This window comes from Amphiprion ocellaris, chromosome 20, assembly GCF_022539595.1.
Source record: "Amphiprion ocellaris isolate individual 3 ecotype Okinawa chromosome 20, ASM2253959v1, whole genome shotgun sequence".
NCBI classification, from domain to species: domain Eukaryota; kingdom Metazoa; phylum Chordata; class Actinopteri; family Pomacentridae; genus Amphiprion; species Amphiprion ocellaris.
In genome coordinates, this window is record NC_072785.1 from 21312835 (window position 1) to 21339009 (window position 26175).

Here is a 26175-nt window from a genome sequence, read left to right on the forward strand (position 1 = left end):
GCCCTTCTAGTTAATTTAACCAGTAACACCTGCAGGAAAAAGTTTTTCACACTATGGTGCTGAACCATTGTGGAGGAGCCATATAGGGATCTATTAAACCACCAGAACTTAGCCATTACTGATTAGGCCTGAAACTACCAGGTAAACCTCTTTGTATTTCGTGGTACACTGAAGCTTTAAATCTGATGTCTCTCATAAGATTCCTGTGCTGGGGCACCAGTAGTGATCAATTTTACATCAACCAGTCATGACTGGTTTGCCAGAGCTGAACAGGGAATTAACTGCAGCGATAGAAACATAGAAGCCTACAGCAACTTGGGGTATTGCAGAACCTGGGAAAGAAAACCCTATAGCAGCACCGAAGACAAGTTTTTGATGCTTCGGATAAAACAGAAACTCTCCTTTCAGAGGAAGGAGTACAGTCTAAAAAAGAAAGTGATCAATGGCGATGACATACATCATGAGCACGCGTCGACAGTGCTTGTCTAAATTCCATACTGCAGGTTTAAAGACGGTTACAATTTTTCACACAGTTTCATGGTTGATTTTACAAAGAACAAAGAACTGGTACTGAAGCGGTGAGCTTACATGACTGTTTCAGTTGCTCATCAGCCTTCTGGGGATAAATGGGGTGCCAGGTGTAGTCAATGATGAGCAAGAAGTTAGGCACACTCCAGCAATCCACCCAGCCAGCTCTGATGTAAGGACAAGAAACATGTACTCTAAGAACACAGTCATAATGCTTTATCATCATTTCAAATGGATTTTCTACTTCATCATTTACTTTATGACCCGTTTAACTCGAGGACATACAGTAGAGCCAACAGACAGCAAATAGGTCATGCCCGATTTCTCTGCAGCGCAGAGTGCGCTGGTCCAGAAAGAATTCGATCGTAGCCTCCCAGGGGGTAAGCGGGTCTTTCACAGTGCTACATCAGTATAGTCTTGCTCTCAGCCATACAGCCATACATAATGAATTATCTGGATGTTGAGTTATCATGTGCAAACCCTCAAAGCATGTACTACACAACCAGCAAAGGTTATTCAACATCTCTTTGAACTTTCAGTGATTCTTGAGGTCGCACTTACAATATGGTAAATGCCCTGCTATTTAGGATTCTACTATGCAGACCAAGATGGATGTGCAACTGTTCTAAACATTATAAAGGGTGGCACGCATGACTAGACTAAGCTTCAAGAAAAGAGTTTATACGTCTTACAGTGGTATGCACTCCGGGCAAAATCACATAACCAGTTGATTTTTGAAGTGAAAAGAAATTAATACACACCCTGCAGCAGTTAGAAAATGTTTCTTGCTTCAAATGTTAATACACAGTTACTCCCTTTTCATAAATGCAAAAAAACTGAAAGAACAAAAAACTGTATTTGGGACTCATAAAGCTTTAACTGACTTGTACAGTAGGTAGGGATTCATCAGTAGGAATTGTCAGCTGATAACTCCACAATTTGATAAGCTGTACTGAGCAGAAAAGTAAAACTCTTATATGAGGGCAAAGGACCTGCAGGAGTGTCCAGTGCTGCTGTGCAAACAGGGTCTACATGTAAGAGCCATCAGAGGAAAATCTGTGACCTGACAAATGTCAGCATCTTAAGTTTGCAAAAGCAACATCTGGATAATCCAGGGTCATTGCCAAAAGGAGCAGTATTCAAAAGGTCAAATGGGCCCCGTTAAAGAAGTCAATTACATCTCACTTCAAACTTACAGAGGCAGCAACTACTGACCAAACAAAGCATAAAAAGTGAAAGTTAGCGGTATCCTCACTTGAAATTACCACCTACTACCTTGGCAACATCTCCTTTCTACCTGATGTGAGTCAGTGTTAAAATGATGAGTCACCCCGCTCTTTGCTAACACACTCACATTTTGCCAACAACTAGAGAGAAATAATTCCCAGGTTTAACTCACTCTGCGTGGGTGATGTTCCTCCAGCGGGACTTGCTGGGTTTTGGAGGAGGGGGAGCTCCTTGATTCTCCCCTGGCATAAACATGTCTGGGGGCAGTTTGATGTTCTGGTATTCTTTGGCCAGGGTGAGTAGGGGGTAGCGGCTCGGGTGGCACTCTGGTAGGGACAGTCGCATGTCTGTATCTTCAGCCTGAGGAGAACAAAGCAAGTATTTGTCCACTCACTCACGCATATCCATAGTTGATTTCAAAGTATTCATATTTGTGGGCACAAATCAAACACACCTGTATCTCAAAAATCTCTATCAAACCAATAAAACACATACGTCACATGCAGCTACTTCTAACATATTCTAAACAACAAAATCCCTTTAAATAAAACATTAAATTAACTGACATTTATTTTTGGAACATTAATTATTTCAGTCGGCACTCACCTTCAAGCTGAAGCGGGTATGGCAGGTGGTTGGAACAAACTCATTGAAAGGCAAAGTGAAGTCTATATTGAGCGTCTCGCCGCAGGCTGCCAGGTACACTATAGGAGATCAATAACGCAACTGATTAGTCCTCCCTGCTCTGGGATTAAGTGGAGTATATACTGTATATATCATCACTTAAGAGACTTAAAGTATCTTGTCACTGATGTTAACTTTCAGTGTTAAACAGGTATTAAAGCATTGATTGTCTTCTTGGAGTTTTTCATTTTTTTTGCTAATACTAATGCTGAACACATACATAACTGCAGGCCTATTCGATACACTGCAGAGCCATAAAGCTACTGTATCACTCAGTTATAAAAAATGTACAATACTTGGTACAAAGATGTGTGATTCAATTCCATATGGAATTCAGGTGTTTTTCTAATAGCATACTAATATGTAATATAAAAAAAAAATCTTGGATTTCAACAGTAGGTTTCTTCTGACTGGAAATGACATGCACGAGTGACAAAAGGCAGTAAGATATTATTTTAGAGATGCCTATGATTAATGTAAAGTATTTTTTTCATTCTTTTTTGTTATACTTTTACATCAAAACAACATTTTAAAAATTATTCATACCCTGTCTCAGTAATCAAAGTCAAAGCATTGGTCATCACATCAATTAAATGGAGACGTCTCTATCGGGATGTTGTTGCCCTCTCGTCTGTGTGAGATGATCTTCAGGACTTTGAGGTTGGAAGGCCTCCTCGCCATAACTCTGGTCTTTAGCTCTGTTAAAAGATTCTAGATGGGCCTTTCTAAAATATTGGTATTGTTTTTCTTTTAACTATTTCTCAGCCACTTTGACTGTATGTTTTATATCATTGTCTTCTTGGAAGGTCCAGTGCTGCCCAAGGCAAAGATTTTCTGCCAACAGCCTGATTTTTCTTCCAGAATTTTAATGAAGTTCTCTTTTCTCATAATGCCTTTAACTCTGAGAAGGTTGTCTGGCTCATCATCTGAAAAATGCCACCAAAGTAATACTTGCCCACTACCACGTTTAACCGTGTAGATGTTTTTTTTTTTTTTTTTTAAATAATTTAATGCCTCTCATTTCTTTTATCTCTGTCTCCAAACAAATTAGTTTTTATTTCATTCAACCACTGAATTGATAACCAAAAGATTTCTTCTTTGTCCAGGTAAGCTTTTGCAAAGACTAGGTGAGCTTTTGTGTGACTGCCTTGAAGAAGTGAAGTGTTCCTTTGTCAACATCCACTAAGACCAGCCTTGTTCAGTGTCCACTGAAATGTCTGTCTTGAGATATTGGTATCAGAGCTGTTTAGATTAATCGGAGTGGTCTTAGTAGTGATCCTCGGATTCTTGCCAGTGGCTTCCTAACTTGCCCTTTGATCTTTTACAATGTGGAACTCCTTGAACATTTTGACGATGTTTTGCACTGTGGCCACTGGCACTTGAAAACACACGGATATGGCTTTATCTCTTTTCCCCTGTCCGGTGAGCAGCCACAATGCGAACCCTCTCCAAGTGATTGATCCTGATAGCAAGGTCACTCAGTTCTTTTGTTTTAGTCATGACTTGCAATTGACTAGTATTTAATTAGAGAACTACTGCATTGGCTGTCTAAATTTACAGTGTTTTAGAAATGCTGGAGCATTTGAAATCCTATAGAAACTTGCAATTTCTCAAAAATCTGCAGCAACCTTGAGGAATATAAATTATTTTGGACATGGCAAAATAAGTAACAAATGAAATTAAGGGAAAAAAAATTTAAATCATTAAAATTCTTCATCAACGACTTGAACACGATGTCTAACGTTAGTTTGTCATTTCCATCCAGAAAAAAACTAAGAGGTCAAATAAATATTTACTTCAAATCAAAATTCCACAAGTAGGAATAATTTTGGCTGTAAGTGTAGATATGTCTTGAATGAAACTGTGATTTGTGGCCAGATCCAACGTGCATACACATAGTTACAGAAGTCTGTGGTATTTCCTAGTCATCTGTTATTTGCATGTAGCAGAGCATCTTTCTTACCATTCTCCTGCTGCTTGGTGGAACAGTCAATCCAGTTGTGCTGGTTTGCTGCCCAGATCATCTCAAACTGGTGGAAAAGGATCTTGAACTTCCAGGAATAGGGCACAAAGGAGTAGATATCTGGGGCACTGTCACTTGCCCAGTCCTGGATCAAATCTGGAAAGAAAGAATAAACAGTGATTCAGTTTGTTCACACACATGGCCAAATAAAATAATTTTGATCTTCAATCTTCACTCACCAGTGAAGAAGTTTTTCTGGGCATAGATGAAGTGGTAGGTGGCCTTGTAGACCTCAATCTCACACTGCCATGACTGGGGCATGTTCCATACCCGGGGGTAGCTGGCTATCACATGGAACTGAAATAAAGGCAAAGGCAGAACAAATTTTTACTTAAAGAGGATACTGCGTTTCCTTAACTCTCCTTGCATCTTGAGGCATCTGAGAAGTCACAATTTGTCAGATATCTCTCCAAAAACCCATCAGTCATTGTCTACTACTTACAGCTAACATCTCAGCCTCCAGAAGTGTCCTGTACTGCATGCTGCTGGTGGTGTCCACATGAAGCAGCTGACCTTTGATGGTGGGAGAGTAGCCTGAGGGAAGTAAACAGGAGCAGTAAAAACAGTGCTATCAGTTCCTAAAATTCAAACCTACAGTTAAGTTCTTGAAATAATGTTATTTACCAGCAATGCTTGAAAAGCTACTTTTGTTAACTACATTTGTGAGGACAGAGGAGAGCACTGACTGATGGCTGACAAAATATTATCTGCTCAATGTGAGAAATGATTACACATCTCACAAAATATTGGTGTTGACATTATGAGATAAAATGTTGTATTCTGGATGTGGCTTTAAATGTAGTTTTGGAAGGTCCTACTCGATCTTCAGTCTTTGTTGCTCTGCCCACAAACTTGTGGAGTGTGTTATACCAAAACATGCTCTCAGTCACATGTAGTAAAGATTAGTCACAGTTTGTAGATTGGATGCCATGTTTGTCTGGTTGCAGTTTCACAGCCAAAAAAACGAGAATAAACTTCCTCTGCTCAACAACGTGGTTGTAACTCAATGTGTTTCTTTCACTTGTGTCATTTCTTCAATTTGTTTTAGCCCAATACTGATTTTGACTTTTCTTGGTGATATATTACACAAACAATTTAAGACCATCTGCTATGAATGAATTCATAACTTTAATATCATTCCACTGAAAGAGTCCACCCATGTGGTATTACATGCCACACATTAATACAACATATAAACAGCTTCGGGGGAGCAAAAGTTATGTCTAAAAGTAAAAAAGAATCATTTCTGCAAACTACAAACAGTAAATAGTTCCTATATTGAAGGGGAAAACTGAAAATGTGTATAAAATGTAAATGGTAAATGTCTATTTTTTTTTTTGTCAAAACAAATGTAACCGTTAGTTTGTATGTGCAAAGACTGCCAGTATTAAGTTCATATTCTAGTCTTGGTCATAGCTATTTACAACGGCTTTGATGTTGAATTTGACTCAACCTACTCTGAGCTCAGAATTGATTAATATTCCACTAATATAACACTGACCATGACCGTGCTAGAATACAGATCGATATGTGTAAATTTCCATTTTAGTTACTGGGTGCAAAATAACGATTATGAATATTAAAACTTTTGCTTTAAAATGGCACGAATACTGATACTTTGTCCACATATCGGTAGCATACTCGTAAATAAGAATAAAATGAAAATTATTAAGAGAATTTCTTATTAGCAGTGACTACATGAACTTTGGTATCAGGAATTAGCAATATGATGAAAACTGTATAAAAAGATCTGATGGCAAGAAACTGCAAAAGAGTTTATGTTATCCAGATCTTACAACATTTCACATGAAAATACTTGAATATTTTTTAGATTATGTTTGTTTTGGAGGTTTTTTTTTTTAAATTTTAATTAAATTATTTTTGTTTAGTTTTTTTTTTTACATGGATCTCATCATAAAATACTGCCAGTCGAGGTATCTTTTCACAATCATTCAGGGGAGATTGTCTTGAATGTAGCAATATGACAACCATGATTGGTGCAATACTGTATGACTTAAAAAATGTTGGTGTCAAATAAGAAAAAATCCTTAAATTCTGCTAATATTAGTCAGAAGAATCTGTCAGTGGACAGTTAAATGACCACTTTTTGACATCCTCAAGTATCTGTTCACCCTGACTTTGCATAAAACAGCTTATCATTGATGCAGGTCCATCATTAGTCAGTGCAACAGACTGCCAGATGATGGGAAAACTGTTGTGTGCAAGATTTGACCTTGAGCCAGAGTGACATCTGCTGATCTGAAAGCTGACATTTTGGTCTAGTGGTCTTCTTTCCGTGAAACACACACTTACCATTCTCTCCTACAGTCATGGGGATGTTGACTTCCAGGTAAGAGCCTGCACCTACATTCACATGGATGGCATTGGTTTCCTAGTAACAGAGATGAAAACGGAGCAGAGGGGAGAGAAGGCAAACAGAAATATCATACATGTTGTCAAGAGTGCTTTAGAGCCTAAAAATAAAAAAAAGTCACCTAATCTGAACAAAAACATGTTCAAAAGAGGTAATAAAATGACAACCTTCTCTGACTCAAGCAATTTTATGTTTTCATTCAACATGCATTAATGTTGTTATTTAGTATGCACTTCACATACTTAGCTTTCTGAAAATCCCTGCACTGCTCCAGGAAGAAAATTTGAAAAAGCATAAAACATGAACCAATATCAATAGCTAAAACACGGTGAGGAATAAAGACAAAGACGGATGGAGCAGCAGGGAGAGGAAGAAAGATCAAAGAGGTTGCCAGGAAAAAAAGAGTGGAGAAAGCACACAGGAGAGAATGGAAGAGTCACCCTGTTTTTGGTGAAAAGCAGATCGATGGTGGCGTCAGCAATAATGTTCATGCGGAGCTCGAAGGCCTGGATCTGCCTGGGTTTTCCTGGCTGAGCAACCTCGGTCACCTTCATGGCCTGGTAGTCAGCAGGCAGAAAGAACTTCCACAGACAGTCCCTAAGAAACACAAGATCCTATCTGTAAAGCCCAAATCTAAATCCCTAAAATTTGAGCTCATCACATCTGCATTTCTTACATTTGCATCTCTATTGATGTGCTGTATAAAGAGCTCATATTATGCATATTTACCGGTTATATTTTTGGGGTAAACTAGAGTATGCTTAAATTCTTTGATGTTGAAAAATATATTACTTTTCTAATACTGTACATTTCTGCAGCACCTCATCTTGCCCTCTGTCATTCAGTTGTAGCTCCCTCTTAGGTACCCTTTGAGAAAAACAAGGTCTGCTCTGCTTGGTCAACTGGTTTGACAATGTGCCACAACTACAGATCTATGAGTATAGGCAGAGGGATGTAGCCCTTGCAAAAGCAAGTCTAGCAGTGGTGGACGGCAAAGCAGCTGTTCATTCTTTTTCTGACACCATGACAAATTAGCCACTAGGTAGGTGTGATACAAATGTGTTACACAGTGACGTGGAAATCTAACAGAAGAAAACTCTGGACTTAAAACTAAACATGCTTCTTAAATACAACCTGTAAATGTTTCAGCCTGAATTCAATCCAATATATGCAAATGGACAATCAGCAATTGAGGCAACAACGCTGAGCAACCTCAGCTGAAAGGCTACAGAAAGGATGGCTGTTTGTGGTCATGTAGGAACAATATGATGTCAGTTTGTTGAGTAATCTGCGGTGGCATTTTAAACCAGGAGTACTGAAAATTAATGCATTACGAGAGTTAAATGCTACTTAGCCTCACTGACAATTTTCCCAGTGGTTACTTGTGGTACTGCAATGAAACGTACTATCCCTTAAAGAGCATTTTTTACTTACAGAAATGTATTTAAATCTCTTTACACACCTCTGGCGATCTGCCCAGGGTCCGTAGTTGAAGTCAGTTCCTTTTCCACAAACAATGTCCAGACCCCAACATGGAGGCAGGTCCTGGAGTTTATCGCCCTCACTGCATGTCTCTGCCTCCTCCCCACTCTCCTGCTCCACAGGGACCAGACCTGCACACACACAGATGTCAACACCTAGATGCCAAAAATAGTTACTAAACAAAAACACACAGCTGTACAAAAAGCCTTGAAAAACAATCTTAAACCACATAACAACAGATAGCACACTGTGCATTTAGCGCTGACTCCTTCTTAGTCATCACGTCAGCATCTTTGGTTTTTCTGCTAGCAATTAAGTGTGCAGGATGTTCCCAGAACAAAACGATTTCCTATTGCATTTATTTTGTTGGACACGATCAGAGTGTATGTGTGCATGCATGAACATACCGGGCTCATCCTGATAATAATAGATGTCAACGTCATTGGACTGCATCACCACAAAGCCTTCACCCATCAGTCTCGGGGGTCTAGAGGAGGAATCCACAAGGGGGCATTTTAGAAGCAAAGTAAAGATTCTAAGGTTAGGAACTCTGTAGCTCTTTTTAGATGAGTCACAGCAGGTAAAGCGGGAACTCTTGACAGAAGTAAATGCAATCAATAAATGTCTGAATGTATTGTCCAGTTACACTTAAAGTGTACCAAAGCATAAATTAAAGATTCAGCCTGCACTGAAGCCTGATTCTGGCATGAAGGCACTCTTCACGTATTTCGGCTCCATCTCAATGGACATTCCAATAAAGCTGAAACATAAGTTTTTATTGGAAGTGATTTTTTTAATCCCTGAGGGTTAACACAAGTTTACTCTCTCAAGTCATTTCATTCATTCAGCTGAAGTGTGGATAATGGTTTATGGCATTCCTGCTTATTAGGCAGCACAGCTAAAGCTGGCAGGTGCAAAATTACAGAGGAGAAAGGGGGACACATTATTCAATATACTGCCAACATTTTTTTGTATCAAAACTGTCAATTGCCCAATTCTCATATAAATATATATCCTACACTTTGTTCTATATCCAAGAGCTTCAAAGGGTAACAGTAAAGTAAAGGAGACTCCTTCTCCTAAATGCAAGGACATGAGTTTCAAATTAACTTCAATTTTCTGGTGTTGTACAAACAAGCAGAAGAGTCCGTCCTCAGCCTGTCTGTGTTTAAGACAGATGCCACAGATATACATACTGCATGATAAACAGGAAGAAACTCAAAAGGATCTTTGGATAATGATCCTATTTTCTGTAGTCACTATTGTGTGCCTAAAAATTGGTTGCAATAAGATTTGTTTTGAACTTTCACCATGCAATAATGCTAGCTCTAAAAGTACTCCAATGAAAACAGTTTTATTACTGACATAAGTTGAAAAATGATGTTTACATGTTTCAAATTGCTTGGAATAAAAAAATACTACACTTTTACAGTCTCTTACATTATTTATTCTCTTTGGTCTTACTTTTAAATTAATTTCATCCTTGAATTAAATCAAAATCTCTACCTGCATTTGAAAATAGGCGATTTTATAACAACATTTAAATTAGGTTAAAAATAAGTCTTTTTTTTTCCATTAGGAGGTGTGTTTGACTTACTCATCAGTCTGCAAGCCAAGGTAGCGAGGACTGGGAACCAGCATGACGCGCACATTCTCCAGTGACCCTTTGACGATGTGCATGTATTGGTCCAGGTGGCTGGATGGAGGTTTGGTGGCGTATGTCAAGAAGGCATCTTCAAAGTTCACACACAGAGTTTGGGGGAGGTAGTGGTTCCCAAACGCCAAACGACCCTAATAAACAGCAAACGCACATGTAACACAAAGAAATGAGGCATTCAAGATGCTCTTTCCACTTGACACAGTAAATTTTTTTTTTAACTGTGTATTGTGCACAAAACTAGACGTCTGATTTCTTTCTTAGACCAAATCGTATACAGTTTTGCTGAATTTCTCCTTCTGTTCTGAAGTACTCACAGTGCTGATGTTAACTTTGATGACAGGAATGAGGGAGCGCCAAGATGATGCAGGGTCCTGACTTTCTGCTTTGATGTTCACACTGTATGAGAACCAGAAAACATTCAGTTTCAAGACTGTAGCTCTTCTTTGCAGTCAGCAGAATTAATTTGGCTGTCACAGGAAAATAACAATAGCTCTGCTTTGTATCTGCACTCCTAATGCATTTGCTAACAACAGAGAGAAGAGGGAGTGAGATTATGCAGCTTTTTCAGCAGCTGATTTGCATTCCCAACCACACCTCTGAATATGCTCATTTCTGTGCAGCAGAACTGAGGTCACATGCTGCTAAGAAAATAAAATATCAAGTTCCTGATGGCAGCAACATCATAATTAAGAAACTATTTATTTACACGGATTTTGCAATGCCAGTATATTTTTCATTTTAGTCTGTTAATACATAATGTTGTACATTGTAATGTTGTTGTACGGTAACTAAAAATGAGTAATTCACCAAGTGATGTTTGTATATGAATTAAAAGTAAGACAGCTACAAAAGAAAGACAGCTGACCCTCAAGACCCTTAAGTTTAGATTTGTGATCATTTATCAAACTGACTTTACCCTACGTATCTTTTTCAAAAATAAACCATTTGCACTAGCCGTGTTCTGGGGGGGGGGGGGGGGGGGGGAATCATTAAATTCTGTTATCCTCAGTGCAAATGAGAAGCCAACAGTTACTCTGCTGCAACTAACACCTATGTGACAAAAATTCTGTGACTTTGACTCAGCTGCAGACAGTGTTTATGCAGTGCAGAGGAGACAATGAGACGACTGAGAGGAAAACATACTTGATAAATTAAAAAAATAAATAAATAAATTAAAAAAAAAAAACAGTACGGCTCGAAAACAATATACAGAGGAGGATGTTGTCAGCAGGTTGTTGGAATATATCTTCAGCATGGTGAAAAGTCTTTCTAGAGTTGATCTGTGTAGAGTAGCGTCATAAACGCCTAGCTTGAAGAGGTTGTAAAAATGTAAATAGGCCCAGTCAAATAGCCAGTCTACATGTGGAGCCATCTTTTTTTCCAGCACTGGTAACACCTGTCAGCACTTGGAAAAATGTTGATCATGTTGATTCCGTTTTTCTTTCCATTCTTGTAAAACAATAATCCAAAAAAACAGCTTTGTTTTTTTTTTTTTTTATTATTTGTGGTATTATAACTTCTAGCCAATGTTGTTCTGCTACTATAGAGGTGAATGACCTCGTATTGAAGTGAAAAATGAGCCCACAGGAAGTAAAAATGTGACAGTAGCATAAATGACGCAGAAACTTCATAGGGTTCAGAGAGCTAAACCCCTCAGAAATCATCAGAATGTACTCACTTTAAGTAACTTCTGCTTTATAAATTTCAAATCAATGCTGAAGTTTTGATTTTTACCAAAACAACCTTAATGCTGAACACAAAGAAAAACTATTTGATGAGGCCTTTGTGGTACCTTTCCAGGCTCTTGTTTCTGTCCTCTCTTCCCCTCTCTTCATCTTTTTTGGGTGTGAGGAGCGTTGGTTCCAGTCCGAAGGTCTCCTGCAGCCGGGCGTAGAGGTCGGTCCGGTTGTAGACGTGAAACTCAAAGCCATTGACTGTCACGTAAAGCCTGGTCTCTGCCTTGGGATCTGATAACAGGAGACAGAGAGACAAAAAATTCATGCTGACGTTTTCTTATACACCTGGTTCATTTAAAAGGCTGCTGCTCAATCAACAGTCAGACCGGTGAGAAACTGACATTTTTGAGGGAAAATATTCAACACGAATGACCTGAATTGTGCCGTGACTGGATGTGGGTGCTCCCATGCGCTGTGGTGTCGCTCACAGCATTGTCATTACATACAAGTTTGTTGGCTCCTCAGGACTTCTTCCTCTTCCCCAAAATGAAATTTAAGTTGAACAACACAATTTAGGAGATTCAGCCCTCATCACAGATGGTTCCTGATATATTTACATAACAGGATTGCTTGGAAGTGTTCCAAGCATTGCACAAACATTGGGAGTGTTGTGTCACTGCACAATGAGGTTATTTTAATGGGAATGGTGGCCAAATATAAATCAGCACAACTTCTTATTTTAAAAGATACAGTCTTGGAATTTTGATCACATCTCATATGTTAAAAATACTAACACGTGCATTTGCTGCTACTTTCATCAAAGCTGCATTAATCTTTAGGATCTATAAACTACACTCCAGTCCACTGGACACAAATATCACTCCACTCACCATGCTGTTTCTGTTTTGGATTATACATTTTCCACCAACGAAATATGAGGAAGCCATCCTGTATCCTGTAACACAGAGGGGGAAAAAATCAATCAGTAAGCAAGTGATAAGATGATACAGTGATAGATGGAGGAGAAGTAAACAATGAAGCACTGGTCAGATTACCTGATAGACATGTCTTGGTTGATGTAGTAGACATCTCTGAACATGACTTTCCCTGACAGCACAGAGAAGGAGAAGGAGCCTGGGTAGAAAGGGTCAGACAAACAGTGTTGGTACATTTTAACAATGACATTAGTGTTCCTTCTACTACCTGAAAACAATATCACACTTCCCTAAAGCAAGTGTTTGGATTTGATCACAGCTGTTTCATTTCAAGTCAAGCCAACTAATTAAAATAGTAAACAAAACATGCAATTAATATGGCTTTGTGAGCTCTGGTAAAAAAAAAAAAAAAAAAAAAAACACAACAGAATGAGCAATGCTGGGATATTTAATCACTGTCTCACTTGTATTATTGAGGAAAACTATCTTAATTAGGATCTAATTCAACAAGTAGGTCAGAGGCTGTCACTGAGCAAGAAAGACGAATATGAAGACTAATGCAATTTTCTATTGTTAATCTCCTTTGGCTCATAACATGTCTTTCTCAGTTTCAATTATTTTTTGACAACAGAGTGACAGCACCTGAGTAGTTCATGTATTATCATCCCAGCTGATGCTTCCTCATGTTTGTGGGAATATGTTCTGCTCACTGACTGAACGCAGGACATGCCACTCCGCCTAAGAACTATAAAGGACTAGAACTTCCTTTGGATGGTCGTTTCCTGTAAATTTATGCATGAATTGTTCCTTAACTATGGCCCAGCAAGGACAATTTTAGGTGTTTTCGAACCCTGAACACACTACAGAACTGTCGGTAACGGGAAATTAAGATCCTGCTGTTTGTTACGAAGAGTTTTACCCTTGTGCAACCTTGTGTGCCCTCACAATTATTTTGTAAATGCCACCTCTGGCCAGGTAAAGAAAAACAATCTGTTTCAATCAACTCACAAAAATGAAAACAATTTTAAAAATAGATTAGCAGGCACACAGGCGACTGCTCACTTTGTAATGACACATGTTGGCAAAGAGACGGTAACTAAGCCATGCCCTCCTCATGAAAAATTAAAGCTGCCTTGGTAATCGTTTTGTGCTTCCTATTTACACAGTCTAACAGCTGCAAGTTTGTGTCAACATATATCGTTGTGAATTTTCTCAATTCAGTGACAAGATATATGTCTCTGTTTCTTCTTGTTGTGTAATTTTTGCCGTGTTGTGTTTGGGACTGTATTACAGAGCAGATGCAACTGACAAGAACTCCTCTTTAGTAGAGAAACTGAATGTTTTTGAAAGAAACTAATCACATGCTAAATAACAATATCCGAGTTACACTTACATTTATGACCTCAAGGTGCTTTGTAAATTAATTCCTGTGCCATTTATGTACAGAAATTCAATCTGCTATCGGTTGCACTTTGCTGTTCAGACTCTGGAGATAATCACTGAGAGAACCTGACTTGTCATGAAATATTCAGCAGACTGAGTTAACGCCTTCAACTGGAAGCTTTGGCAGCGTTCCTCCTCGCTGTTCATCACTGTGTGACCGAGCTCCTGATGAACCCACCGATGTGAATGTAGCCATCCTTGTAGAGTCTGTTGATGATGAGGGTGAGGATGAGGCCAATGTTGCGTGAGTTGTAATAAGTTAAATAGATGATCCATCCACAGGACAGAATGGTGGCTGAAAGAGGAAAAACACAACATGGTCTCAGTTGGTAAGATTAATTTTCACGTTAACTGAAACCCAGTTTTTACTGAAAATCCTGCAATCATTGTCAAACTGAAATAGCAGCGTTGTCAGCAAAAACAATTAAATGCAGCAATAAATACAATAAACACGACTGTAATGTTTTCCGATGGTTAGTCACGTTTGTTTGCGTCAACAGTGTCTGTTACCGCGACAGTAAATTAGGTCTATATATTCAAATATAATCACTAATGGTGATTTTGCTACTTAAGACTTTAATTATACATGTGAATTAGTGCATTATTTATTAGATCAAGAAATTATGATTGGTCCTTTAAGTACAACATTCCAGATGTTACTTAACGTGACATGACAAAGACGCATCAGCACAGAGAAAGGACTGCAGCAGTACAGTACTATCAGCCGTACCCTGTCATCAGTTCCACCTGAAAATGTCTCTGTTATTTGTTAAGGAAAATACCAAAGCAGGTAAGGTGGGATTATTTAACTGTATTCTTTCATATCTGGGTTTACAGCTTGTTTTACTTGTTGCACTAAAGGCCCTGTTAGACTTTTGTTTAATGTTCCAGATGCTGCTGTGACACAAAGAAAGCAGCAGATTAATTTTCTCAGTCGCCCAATATTGCTGGCCTACTGAGAGCTGCACCTGGACTAAGCAATAATTGGAAAGTATCATTTATCAAACTGCAACTGAATTAAATCACAATGAAGTACAGACACAGCCAGTGAGACTAAATGATTAAAAGCAAATACTAATTAAAATCATTCCTGAAATGAGATCTTGGAAACATAATGCAATATTACAGTTTTATGCTGCTTTATTCCTTGCAGCTCAGTCCAACAAACATGTTACATTATTTGGCATATGTCAAAAGGACTTGATTTTAAAAGTGTTTATCACATCTGTCCTCATGGCCAAATGAGTCACTACTAAAAATTAATAATGAACTATCTCTTCGTATGCTTTTAATGAATACGAAGGTCAAAGAATATCTTTTAGATCAAATGAAGAGAACTTCAACACAGTAAAATTAGAGCGACTGCAATAATATTGCTTCTGCCAAGGCAATATTTGTACATGTCAAGACACGCAATGCTCTATGTAACAAAGTACAGGTACAAATGAAAGCAGTAAAATCTTCTCATAACAGCGTAAACCAAAGGAAATAATGTGACTGCCAGATCACAAATAGCAGCAAGACACATACCCTCTCCACCTTTAGAGCTTAAAACTTTTGTTTTTGATAAAGCTTATGGTGAGGGTGACCTGGAACCATCCATTAGTTTAGTTATACTGCTATAGGCCAAGGCCACTAAGTGACATCCCATGATGCAGTGAGTACCTTTCCTCCAGTCACCTTTCTTTCATTCTCAATGCATTTTTTCAAATATTGTATTTCACTGACTTTGCTTCGTCTCTCTCCTATAATTTGTACGTTCTCTTTGTTCTCCAACTCCCTGTTCTACCTGAATCTTGTTCTGTCTGAGGTTTCTTCCCAATAAAAAGATGTGAAATGTCCTAAACTGACTTATACTATCAATTGGCACCGTACAAATAAAATTGAAGTGAGTTGAAACATAACCAGGTGCCATGCTGACAACTTTGTACTTGATATATCAAAGATTATTTTAACTCCAAGGAAAATATCCATTGATCTTTGTATTTTTCAGAGTGCAGATGTAAGCTACTTACCAACGAGGAGCCAGATGAAATTCGAGTTGTGCTTGGTAAGAAAGTCATCCAGGTCCACGTAGCTGGGGAAGGTGCTTTCATTGTTTTTGGCAACATGCCCATCCATGGCTACAGGCTCTCAGACAGATGTCTAAAACTACAACTAAAGGGAGAAAAAGCATGTGCATCACAGCAGAGAAAGACAAAGAGACAACATTTCATAAATATGCAAGAAAAAATGTATACATTAATAGGTGCTGCGTTAGTTTCCCAGGACAAGAAAACAATGTACAACAAAATTTGAAATTAATAATAGTGGCAGATGGAACCACAGGGTGTACCATTAAAATGTTACAGTGAATAAATTAAACTAAATAACAGATCATAATAACTTTAAAATGTGATGATTCTATACAATAAGTTGGAAAATAATCAATTTTCTCAAGTTGTAAAAAAGAAGCCAACTTTAAAAAATTTCAAGCCAAGCTTTCCAACAAATGAAATATACCAAATTTGGTGAAAAATATATGACAAAGTAAAATAAGCATTTAAGTCATAAATCAATAAACACAAGTAAATAATGATGTAAAACATACATAAAACTAAACAATATCTGTCTCCCCAACATGCTGCCGCTACTGTAGCAGATCAACATTGTACAAATGCGCATATTAAGAACCAATTTAAATGACAACTTAAATCTTATCACTTTTTTGTTTAAGAAAGACACCGCATAGAAAGAGGTGAGTCATATTCACAGTCTGTTCACTTTCACACTATGTTGATAAAAACTTGGTGAATACATTTGCAAATGTGATTTTTTTAAGAGAGGAATATAACAGTCTAGCTAAATGAGGAAATGCGGGCAAAAGGATCATTAATTATTTCAAACCATGGTTCATATGGTGCCTACATACCTATGAAAAGTAAAGGTTATCTTAGTATACATAAAAATTTATTTTCCAATTTTTATATTGTTGTTTAAGACTTAAATCCAGTCGTATAGTAACTAGGGACTTACGTGATCGGTATGCATGACGTGTGACCATAAGTAGCCATATGTGCACCTACTTGCACATGGCGTGAAGACAATGGCTGCATTTGCTGATGTGAACTTTGCCTCTAAGGATTATTATTGTTTGTGTGTGGAGGGAGGCCTGTGAAAGGCTACTGTGTGTGTGTGTGTTTACAAGTGTATGCCGTGATCTCAGTCAGCCCATGCTTAGGAGTCAAAAGCTGCACTGTACACACTCACACACAAACACAAATCCTCATCTAACCCACCCTATATGTTGTTGGCTGTAAAACCATTGAGATGTAACTGTAATTGTCCTTTTCACAGATCCTACAGTTAAGAAATAAAATGTGTTCACCTCTTAGATTTGACTTTCTGTAATCTAACATAAGATCTGGATCTCACAGTGAATTTAACACAGACTATCTACCAGATGCTAATCCAATTCTGACTGTGGCTGTTGGATTCGTTTACGACGGAGGCAGCTGCTCATTTTGGTGGTCAACTTTAGTTCTTGAAGTTCTGTAATCCACAAGCACCACTATTTCATCTTAATGCAACATTTATGCACTACAGAACTGTGACTCAGTCTATCTGAAGTGCATTGCAGATATTCCTGTAAGGCAGGTTTTGAGCACTAACTTCCATGAGATGTGAGCTCAAATCATGTTGCCAGTCCAGAAAGATCAGTGCTGTCAGTGACTCATTACGATAATCTGTCATCTCAGTGTTTTCAGTTTGGTTTATAAGCATTGTCTTAAGTAAAACAAGGAGAACAATCTTTTTCAGGTCGTTAGATAACCTTTATCGTGTCAGTGAAACTTAAATAGATGTTACACATATAGGCATGATTGTCTATTGCTATACGCAACTGCTTCAGTGGAAGACAACTCAACTTCTCATCCAAAAGGTTTACTCACCTCTAACTTGAATAGTGGGAAGTCCCGGGTGGGGCTGAATAACTAATCGATTGTAAATCAGAACTGTGATTTCAAACAATGCAATTATCAAATTGTAAAGGCTACAATTTAGGATACACACAACCCAGATGCAGCAGTTTGTTTGATGCAATAGTTGCGTCAATGGTTTTACAAATGCATGCCATCCTACTGGTGTGACAGTCACACTTTCAATGGTATCTAATGTGGTAATATTTTAACAAGCTTAACTACAAAAATATATCAGAAACTCAATAACAAATGGAATATATGTCAGAAAAATCAAAAAGAAATTTCCCCAAATTGCCTAGCCCAAGGTGTTGTGTATCATATGCAACACCTGGAACTCCTCACCGTTCAAGTCATAACTGAGTAAACCTCTTGAATGAGAGATGAAACAACTTCAAGAGCCAAAAAGAAGTCCATTTCTCTTGTACTTAAGCACAAAGGATTACCATAACCTGGATGACAGAATCTGTACAGGCACACTAACTTTTTATTGCAAAACAAATAAATCTTCAGTTTTGCAGGGATATCTTGAAAATATTGCGCAGGCATGCTTGACAACAAAGCAGAAGTACACAGTGATGTTTCAGTAGTATTCCTGTTAAAAACAACGTTGCAGAACTGAGTAGATGTCCATAAATTAGTACCGGCCTGTAGCAAAGATGACTAACCGAATAAACCCTGCTCTGCCCGCCAAACTGCACTGTAAATATGGCCATTAACTTGATTCTGACCTTGATTATCAACTAGTTATACATCTATACATGTCTACACAGAGCAGAGGCTTGAACATTTAAGCCAAACAAATGTCTGAGTGTTGTAGGTTGCTTAACAAGACGATGGGTGTGACATGAGACAAGAAAACGGAATCTTATCGAGGGTACCTGACTGTTCTTAACTTTGTTTACATGATGGAGTGCTAAAACGATCACTGTCACTGTTTTCTATCTAGACACAACCCTACGTTAAGCCAAAGTCCAACGCGGTCAGTTGTATATCGATTGGCAAATTAACATTTCACTTGACCTCGGCTGTAACCTGGATTCCAGAGCCATACCTGAAACTAACCACACCATTAGCTAATCCCAGATCTTGAGTAATTTCCTGAGCATTATCCTCAGCACTGGCAACAAAGACGAACTGTTGTCTGTCTCATTTTTATGCATTGTAAAATTACTACAAGGGGCTGCTGACCCGTCCCGTACAGCCAGCCGGCGTCGTAGCTAATGACGTTCTAGCTTGTGGATAATAGTTATTAAACTAGCCGCTAAACATCATAACGTTAGCACTGAGGTTAGCCACCAAGCTAATGACAGCAGGCCGCACCCTGTAACTTCTCCATTTTCAAACTGTGAAAACAAGTCAGCCGATGGTCGTGAAATACCTTAACGTCCTCGGTAAAGCATGTGGTTTCATCTTTGCTCCGGTTATTCGGGAGTTGCGGCCCTTTTGTCGTCTCGGACATGGGCACAGCTAGCATCCTCTTGTTTAATATTTACCTGGCAGACGGCCAGTTAACATCTCTTCCTGTTCTGTCGAGGGCAGTCAGAAAATCGGCCAATAGGAAAAATAGCAGGTCAGGTATTGGCCAATCAGAGGAGAGTGTGGGTGAGGCCGCGCACACAGCTGACAGGCAGTTTTTTCGACCTATTAGCGTGAATGTTTTCATAGCAGTGGGATTTGAGCAGCGCTGTTCGATGCTGTGTTGGCTCTGCTCAACACACGGCAGGATGCAACGGGATTCAGACGTTACATAAAATATGCCATTTGTCTTCATGTTTATTTTAAGTACAGCATCATTACAAACATGGCTACAAAAAGAGGGTGGGCCTTAGGAAATTAAACAAATAAACACACACAAAATGCATTTGAAAACAAAAATAATGCATAGAGAGAATACAAAAGAAGTACACCAAATGCCATATCACTTAAATTTCAAATGATTTAATATCGTAAAACCTTACAGTAATTGCATTATTTGTAAGTATAGAAGTAGGGCATTTGCTGTTATGTAATATTAAAAGCAAATTGTTGAGATTTACTACATTTAACATACAGGTCCCACAGTAGTAACTCAGTGTAACAAGAGTCAGTACACCTTTACACTTACTTAGATTTTACTTTTCCCCTCTTTAGACACTCTTGTGTGATTTGGACAGTGTGCATCTGCAGACTAGGAGTCATCTTGTCAGCCAGTATTTTGATAAACCTCAGGCATTACTGGTGCCATCCATAAATCTTTCCAAAGCCTTTTTCACTCATGCAGACCCATGTCATCACACACTCACATCCTTGCTTCACTGTCAGGACTGTGCATTCACTGTGGGGGTCATTGCCAGGTTCATGTCAAACATGTTGGACCCTTTTGGTGCCAAACAAATGTATTTTTTCTCATCTGACCAAAGAGTGTGCTGTTAATATTCATCATGCTTCTTTTCACACTCTTTATGAAAGTGTTGTCTTGTAGTTTAGTGCCAAAGAACAAGGGCTTTGTGTTTTTGGACACCCTCCAACCTGATGCTATAAACAGTCCTAGCTGTCACAGAAACTTAGATTTTCCTGTATAACCCCTGTTCCAGTCTCAAGCACTTCCCCATTTGTTTAACAGAGCTTGACTGTGCAAGCATCATACTGTTTGAGGTGTCATTTTAGGTGGACAGTCTATTAGTGGGACTACGGTTCATTCTATATTTCCTGATTATGGCTGAAACTGTGTTTCAACTCATTTTAATTGGTCACATTTTTTTTTTCCTCTAGAAAAAATTACTCTTGAAGGTCATTTCTGGTATTGAGCCATGATGCAGACATACAGATAGACACAACTCAGTGCTCCATAGCTGATAACTGTATGTTGTATACAGGTTATTTTATAGTCATGCTTAGAGGTCATAGGTTTATTCACAATTGTTGCATTGAGTTTTCACTTTGGGGGCTGTATTTCTAATATAGTCTTTTTAACAGATTTGCTTAAATTGCTTATAAGAGAAAAAACTCAACTTGTCACCTTGAACTAATGAATGAACTACTGAATTATTTGACAATTAAGTGATACTGCAGAAGAGTATACTCATTTCAGCTGATTAGCCTGAGAGTTGTGGTAATGCTAAACTAAAAGAATAAAGCAAAGAGATTATCTCTCATTTCAAATGCAGATTGAGCTCTGTTCTGCATAAGCCAAGAGGGATTTAATGTGGATCCTTTTTTTTTTCAAGGTGACATGCAGAGATATTTCTTTATCATATGATCCAGAGTGGCTGCAGATTTCCATTTCAGTCAATCTCAGCAAAACAAGGTCTCAGACCAGTAGGGTAATAAAAGATATGGGTTCAGTTTCTTAAGTAGATAAACATGGTGCTTGTGAGACCACTCTATGTCTATATGTTTCATGTTTCAGTCATTTTGTTTGATAGATGTAGCTGGCTGGCTGAGTCAGAGGTGCATTCCTAAATATAGCCTATCTATTAAAGAGAAGTCTACTTCCTCCAGCCCACTGTCCATTTCCACCAATCTACTCTGCATTGCCCTTACTATACTTGATTTGCTCATCGACATATTTTTGAATTTACCACCAGCTATTTATGTAGTATATTTAATGCCAGAGCCATACACCATAGCAGTAAACTGTAATTAGTTTCCATGTCAGTTGTACTTTGCATGTATCATCTGTCTTATCATGCATGTATCAAATTGTGTGTTTTATGGTCCTTGTGTCCCCCCCTCTACCTCTACCCCTCTATCCCTCTACCTCCACCTCTAACCTCTCTACCTCTACCCCTCTACCTCTACCTCCACCTCTACCTCTCTACCTCTTCCTCCTCTACCTCTAACCTCTCTACCTCTACCCCTCTATCCCTCTACCTCCTCTACCTCTAACCTCTCTACCTCTACCCCTCTACCTCTACTCCTCTACCTCTACCCCTCTACCTCTACTCCTCTACCTCCATCCCTCTATCTCTACCCCTCTACCTCTATCCCTCTATCTCTACCCCTCTACCTCTACCCCTCTATCTCTACCTCTCTACCTCTTCTGTCCCTCTCAACCCGCCCAGCCACCGGCAGATGGTTCCCCCCACATTAGAGCCGGGTTCTGCTCGAGGTTTTTTTCCCTGTTAAAAGGGTGTTTTCCTTGTCACTGTTGCCTTAGGGCTGCTCTGGGGGTCAGGCATATGAGTTCTGTAAAGCATCTTGAGACAACTTGACTGTAAATGGCGCTATATAAATAAAATTGAATTGAATTGAATTGAAAATTACATCCTATTGAAACATAAAGTGCAATGCATATTCTAGTCACATCAGCACAATCAACATTTTATATTCAGCTTCTTCAACATTGTGCTGATATAGATGTTTCATTTAAATCGTAATTTAAGGTTCTGGTCGAATAAACTCTCTCTAAACTGTATTATGTTTAGAGGCGCTGTTCCTCCTTGTTATCCCTGTTTCTTGGGAACTGTGAAATATCTTATTCAAAAGAATTATAACAACCACATTTTTATTTATCTGTGTATGTTAGTTTTGTAAATAATCCCGAGATAGCTTTACAATGTTTTCTGGTAATGAACCTGCAAAGAATATTAAGAATGAGGCCAGTAACTGCAGCTCACACATTAATTTTGGATATTTCAACTGTGAAATGCAAATACCTGGGTATTAATATTAAGACAAGGAGTAGGCCTGTTCTTGTTGTTTATTAATGTTTAAAAATGTTGTCCATCTTGACTGGGGCTCTGTTCAGTTGAAACAGCAGAATATTCCACATTGTGGTGCTACTTTAAGATGCAATAATGAAAGAAATGACAAAACCAAGCAACAGCAAACAACATTTCATTGGTGAGAAGTTAGCTTACAACACTGTACTGTTCCAAACATGTTGAATTTGATATCACAGTAAGAAATTCTTCACATTAAAGGAATCCTAACATCATAACATTAAAACTACCCGCCTAATATTGTGTAGATCCCATAGTATCATCAAATCAGTTCTGATCCATTGGGACATGGTTATATACAAGTCCCAAGTTATGTAAAATAGTGCTGCTCGAAGGTTAGTGGAGGAGAAATTCTCTGTCATAACTTTGAGTGAAAAAGTAAATGCTACAGTAAATTTATGGCCTTCAGTTACTCAATGGAAGCCATTTAAAACATATTCAGACAGAACACACAATATACTGTTATACAGATATTAATGTATAATCGAATATCCTGTATTATGGATAAATATCTGGCGTTTCTAACAAACCAAACAGCTGAAAATTCGGTGAGAAGTGATTATTTTAGTCATGGCTAGACCTGCATCCATAAAAGGGTGTAGAATCACAAGGAACAATATGGCAGCAATGTTGTAGCATAGCGTTAGCAGCCAGTGAGGCATCTGTGTGTACATGTCTATAAGTAAGCATAATGTTTACCATTTCCAACATTTTAGGTTAGCATATTAGCATGTTGACAATTGCTAATTAGCACTAAACACAAACTACTGGACACATTAAAATTTTGACCTGATGATGTTGCTAACTGTAACAATAGCTGAGAAGTTTTCATCTTCTGGGAAGCAGAAGCGTGAAAAATGTCTTTTTTAATGGTTCTTTTGTATGGGCGTGTCAACATTGCTCAATAGCGCCTCCTACAAAACTTCAAAGTTACAACCGCTACAATAGGTTCCACCTACATAAATGTAATTTTGTAGGCAGATGTATCAGTTCTTGATGTAAGAAAAAAGGATCCATTTTAAATTTATTGTATCATTTTGGCACAGTTTTTGGCATCTGCAGCCCTCAGACTTTAATAGTGTCCATCTAGAGAATTAATCAGACAACTTAAAATTTGCTCAGTGTCATTTCAAGACCTTTGTGATGCAAAATTGTCAAGAATGTGATTTTTTTTTATTGAATGCTGTTGTCCTAGCAGCATGACAAATTACAGTATTTTGCCATGAAAATGAAAGTTCTTGGAATTATCCATGCCATCCAATGGCAATATAGGTTGTAAAATGTAAAAAGAAGAATCCCGGTTTGAACACAGCTGCATGTCAGCATTGAGTTATAGTCACGGCAACACCTTCTGTACTCAGGAAATCAGCCTGTCTTCTGATTTAAACGTGTGTTCTCTAGCGTCACAAAATGGACAGAAAAAGCAACACAAAACCTGCAATGCATCATGTCCACCGTCACACAGTCCAGGCAGGCCATAGATCCAGGTTATTCTGGTTGTTTTCTCCTGACTAGATCCATGCTTGTGTTGTATCTACTCTCAGATGTGCATCTCTTGGGATAAAATCATCTGCTCCATGAAATTGTAGAATTGTAGAAACGTACTCCTTTATGTTGTAAGGGATGGGTACGAAAGTGTTTCGTCAATCTTCATCCAGCCAGTGCCCCCAGAGTGGATGAATGCGCAGGGGAATGATCCTAGCTTCTTTCAGCTTTAAAGATTTTGCGAATTTTAAAGTCTTCTGTTATCAATTAAGCCCAAATTAGTCAATAAAATGTTTTGAATCTTAAGTAGCTGAAAGTGGATATCGTCAGGCTTGGGAGCCACAAGTAAACAAAACAAAGGGCCATTACATTTTCTGTTCTATTCAAAAATTAGTTAATGTTAAAGCAGCATAAAACAGTGCAGGATCCAGCTCTTTGTCATCTCTAAGAATTGCCAGAACTCTAGGGTACTGTTTAATGTAAGCGGTTGTTGTCATGCCCTCCTCCAGTCACAACAACAAAGCCTCCCCAATGAACATGTAGGAGTCGCTGCACTGAAAAGCTTCCAAACATCAGGTTCAAAGCTTTTCCCTGCCAATCAAGTATTCCCCTCAGGACCAGAATATTTTGACTGTGGCTTTAAAAGAAACTGCATCTCACGTGAATTCTTCTTTCCCGTCTTGTGAATGTTGTTTCACCTAAAATCCTGAAGGACGTCTTTGGTGTAATCGTTACAGATATTGTATTAGTAATTAACCACTCCTTCTCTTTTCCATTATTCTCCACTCGTTTTAAATATGCAGTGGTTCAAGGCTCTCCAGAGGACATGTAATTATAATTTTCTTGCTTGAGGCAAATTATAGACAGGCTATGATCTTCAAACTGCCTTTTTTCATGCAGAGCTAAGAGAAAGAAATGCTTCATAGATTATGTCATTCACAGGCAACCACATCTAAGAAGAAACTGTGTTTAGGTTGTGAAATCCACAGTTTTACTTTTGAATCTTAACATTGTCTGACCTCAGAGCTCACAGTTTTCTGACCAGAATGTTATAAAATGTTATTCAGCAGCACCATCTTGAAGCACATGAGCAGAAGCTCCCAAATGGACCCAGTGGTATATCTCATTGATCGATCAGATATAGGATGTATTTTCAGGGTTGACTTTGGTCCAGTGCTGCTTTCATTGCAAACTAAAGACCTTCACAATGTCTCAACAGGACATTTATATTTTTAACCACAACACACAGAAGCATTTGTCAGACCTTGGTTTTATTGAGTACATTTACCTCAACAAATCAATAACTGAATGTCTAAACATTTTCAGCAGTATTAAACAAAGATCTAAAATACATTTCATATGCTCAGTTCTATTGAGAATATTTTTGATAATTAGTCAAATGGAGCTTGCCAGTAAAAATCACCAATGAATGTTTGAGTCTCCATGAGAATGATTATAAAAGTTAATGGTACTGCGGCCTATCTATGGAGTTTCTGCATGACTTCTATTCCGAGGGAACCAGAATTCCCATCTCAATTCTTTTCCCTTTAAAAAGTCATATTTTGGGTATTTTTAGATGGTGTTTGACAGGACAGTGAAGAGAGCGTAAAGGAATGACATGCAGCAAATGCTCAACCGGTGAGGAATCAAAGCAGAGATCTGCTCAAGTTCTGTGCCTCCATATTTTCCCTAATCACTTGGCCATCAAGTTGCCTGCATTTTTATCCTTCTAGACAAATTAAAGTACAACAAGAAATAAGAGCACATGACAATCTAAATGCGAACATGCTTGTGTGTATCAGGCCACCAGGTTAGCTTAACATATTAGCAGGGTAACATTTGGAAGTTTTTCTCCAAAAACAAGCTGCAGGCTGATGGGAATGTCAGTAGCTTGCAATCATATGCTCTTAAATCAAAGTGTGATGGTGTTTGATGAAACCTCCGTGGATGAACAAAGTCACCACAAATTGGGACAAATGTGTGCCCCAAATTTTAA

General features: G+C 38.4%; 1 protein-coding gene across 11 annotated transcripts in view; it reads right to left on the bottom strand.

Annotated features, from left to right (window-relative positions):
* Positions 1-19505, bottom strand: part of kiaa1109 (KIAA1109 ortholog) — an 83796-nt gene extending 64291 nt beyond the window's left edge. For all 11 annotated transcript variants that reach the window (XM_055005669.1, XM_055005670.1, XM_023261174.3 and 8 more), the window contains exons 1-18: positions 19370-19505; positions 16048-16189; positions 14211-14327; positions 12710-12788; positions 12545-12609; positions 11771-11945; positions 10293-10374; positions 9916-10109; positions 8726-8805; positions 8299-8449; positions 7277-7433; positions 6776-6854; positions 4905-4996; positions 4642-4759; positions 4403-4558; positions 2362-2459; positions 1928-2115; positions 589-695 (exon numbers count right to left, since the gene is read on the bottom strand). In XM_055005669.1, coding sequence (XP_054861644.1) covers positions 589-695; positions 1928-2115; positions 2362-2459; positions 4403-4558; positions 4642-4759; positions 4905-4996; positions 6776-6854; positions 7277-7433; positions 8299-8449; positions 8726-8805; positions 9916-10109; positions 10293-10374; positions 11771-11945; positions 12545-12609; positions 12710-12788; positions 14211-14327; positions 16048-16153 — 2044 coding nt within the window. In that variant the 5' untranslated portion in view covers positions 16154-16189; positions 19370-19505. The remainder of the gene's footprint in view (positions 1-588; positions 696-1927; positions 2116-2361; positions 2460-4402; positions 4559-4641; positions 4760-4904; positions 4997-6775; positions 6855-7276; positions 7434-8298; positions 8450-8725; positions 8806-9915; positions 10110-10292; positions 10375-11770; positions 11946-12544; positions 12610-12709; positions 12789-14210; positions 14328-16047; positions 16190-19369) is intronic.
* Between the last annotated feature and the right edge of the window lie 6670 nt (positions 19506-26175).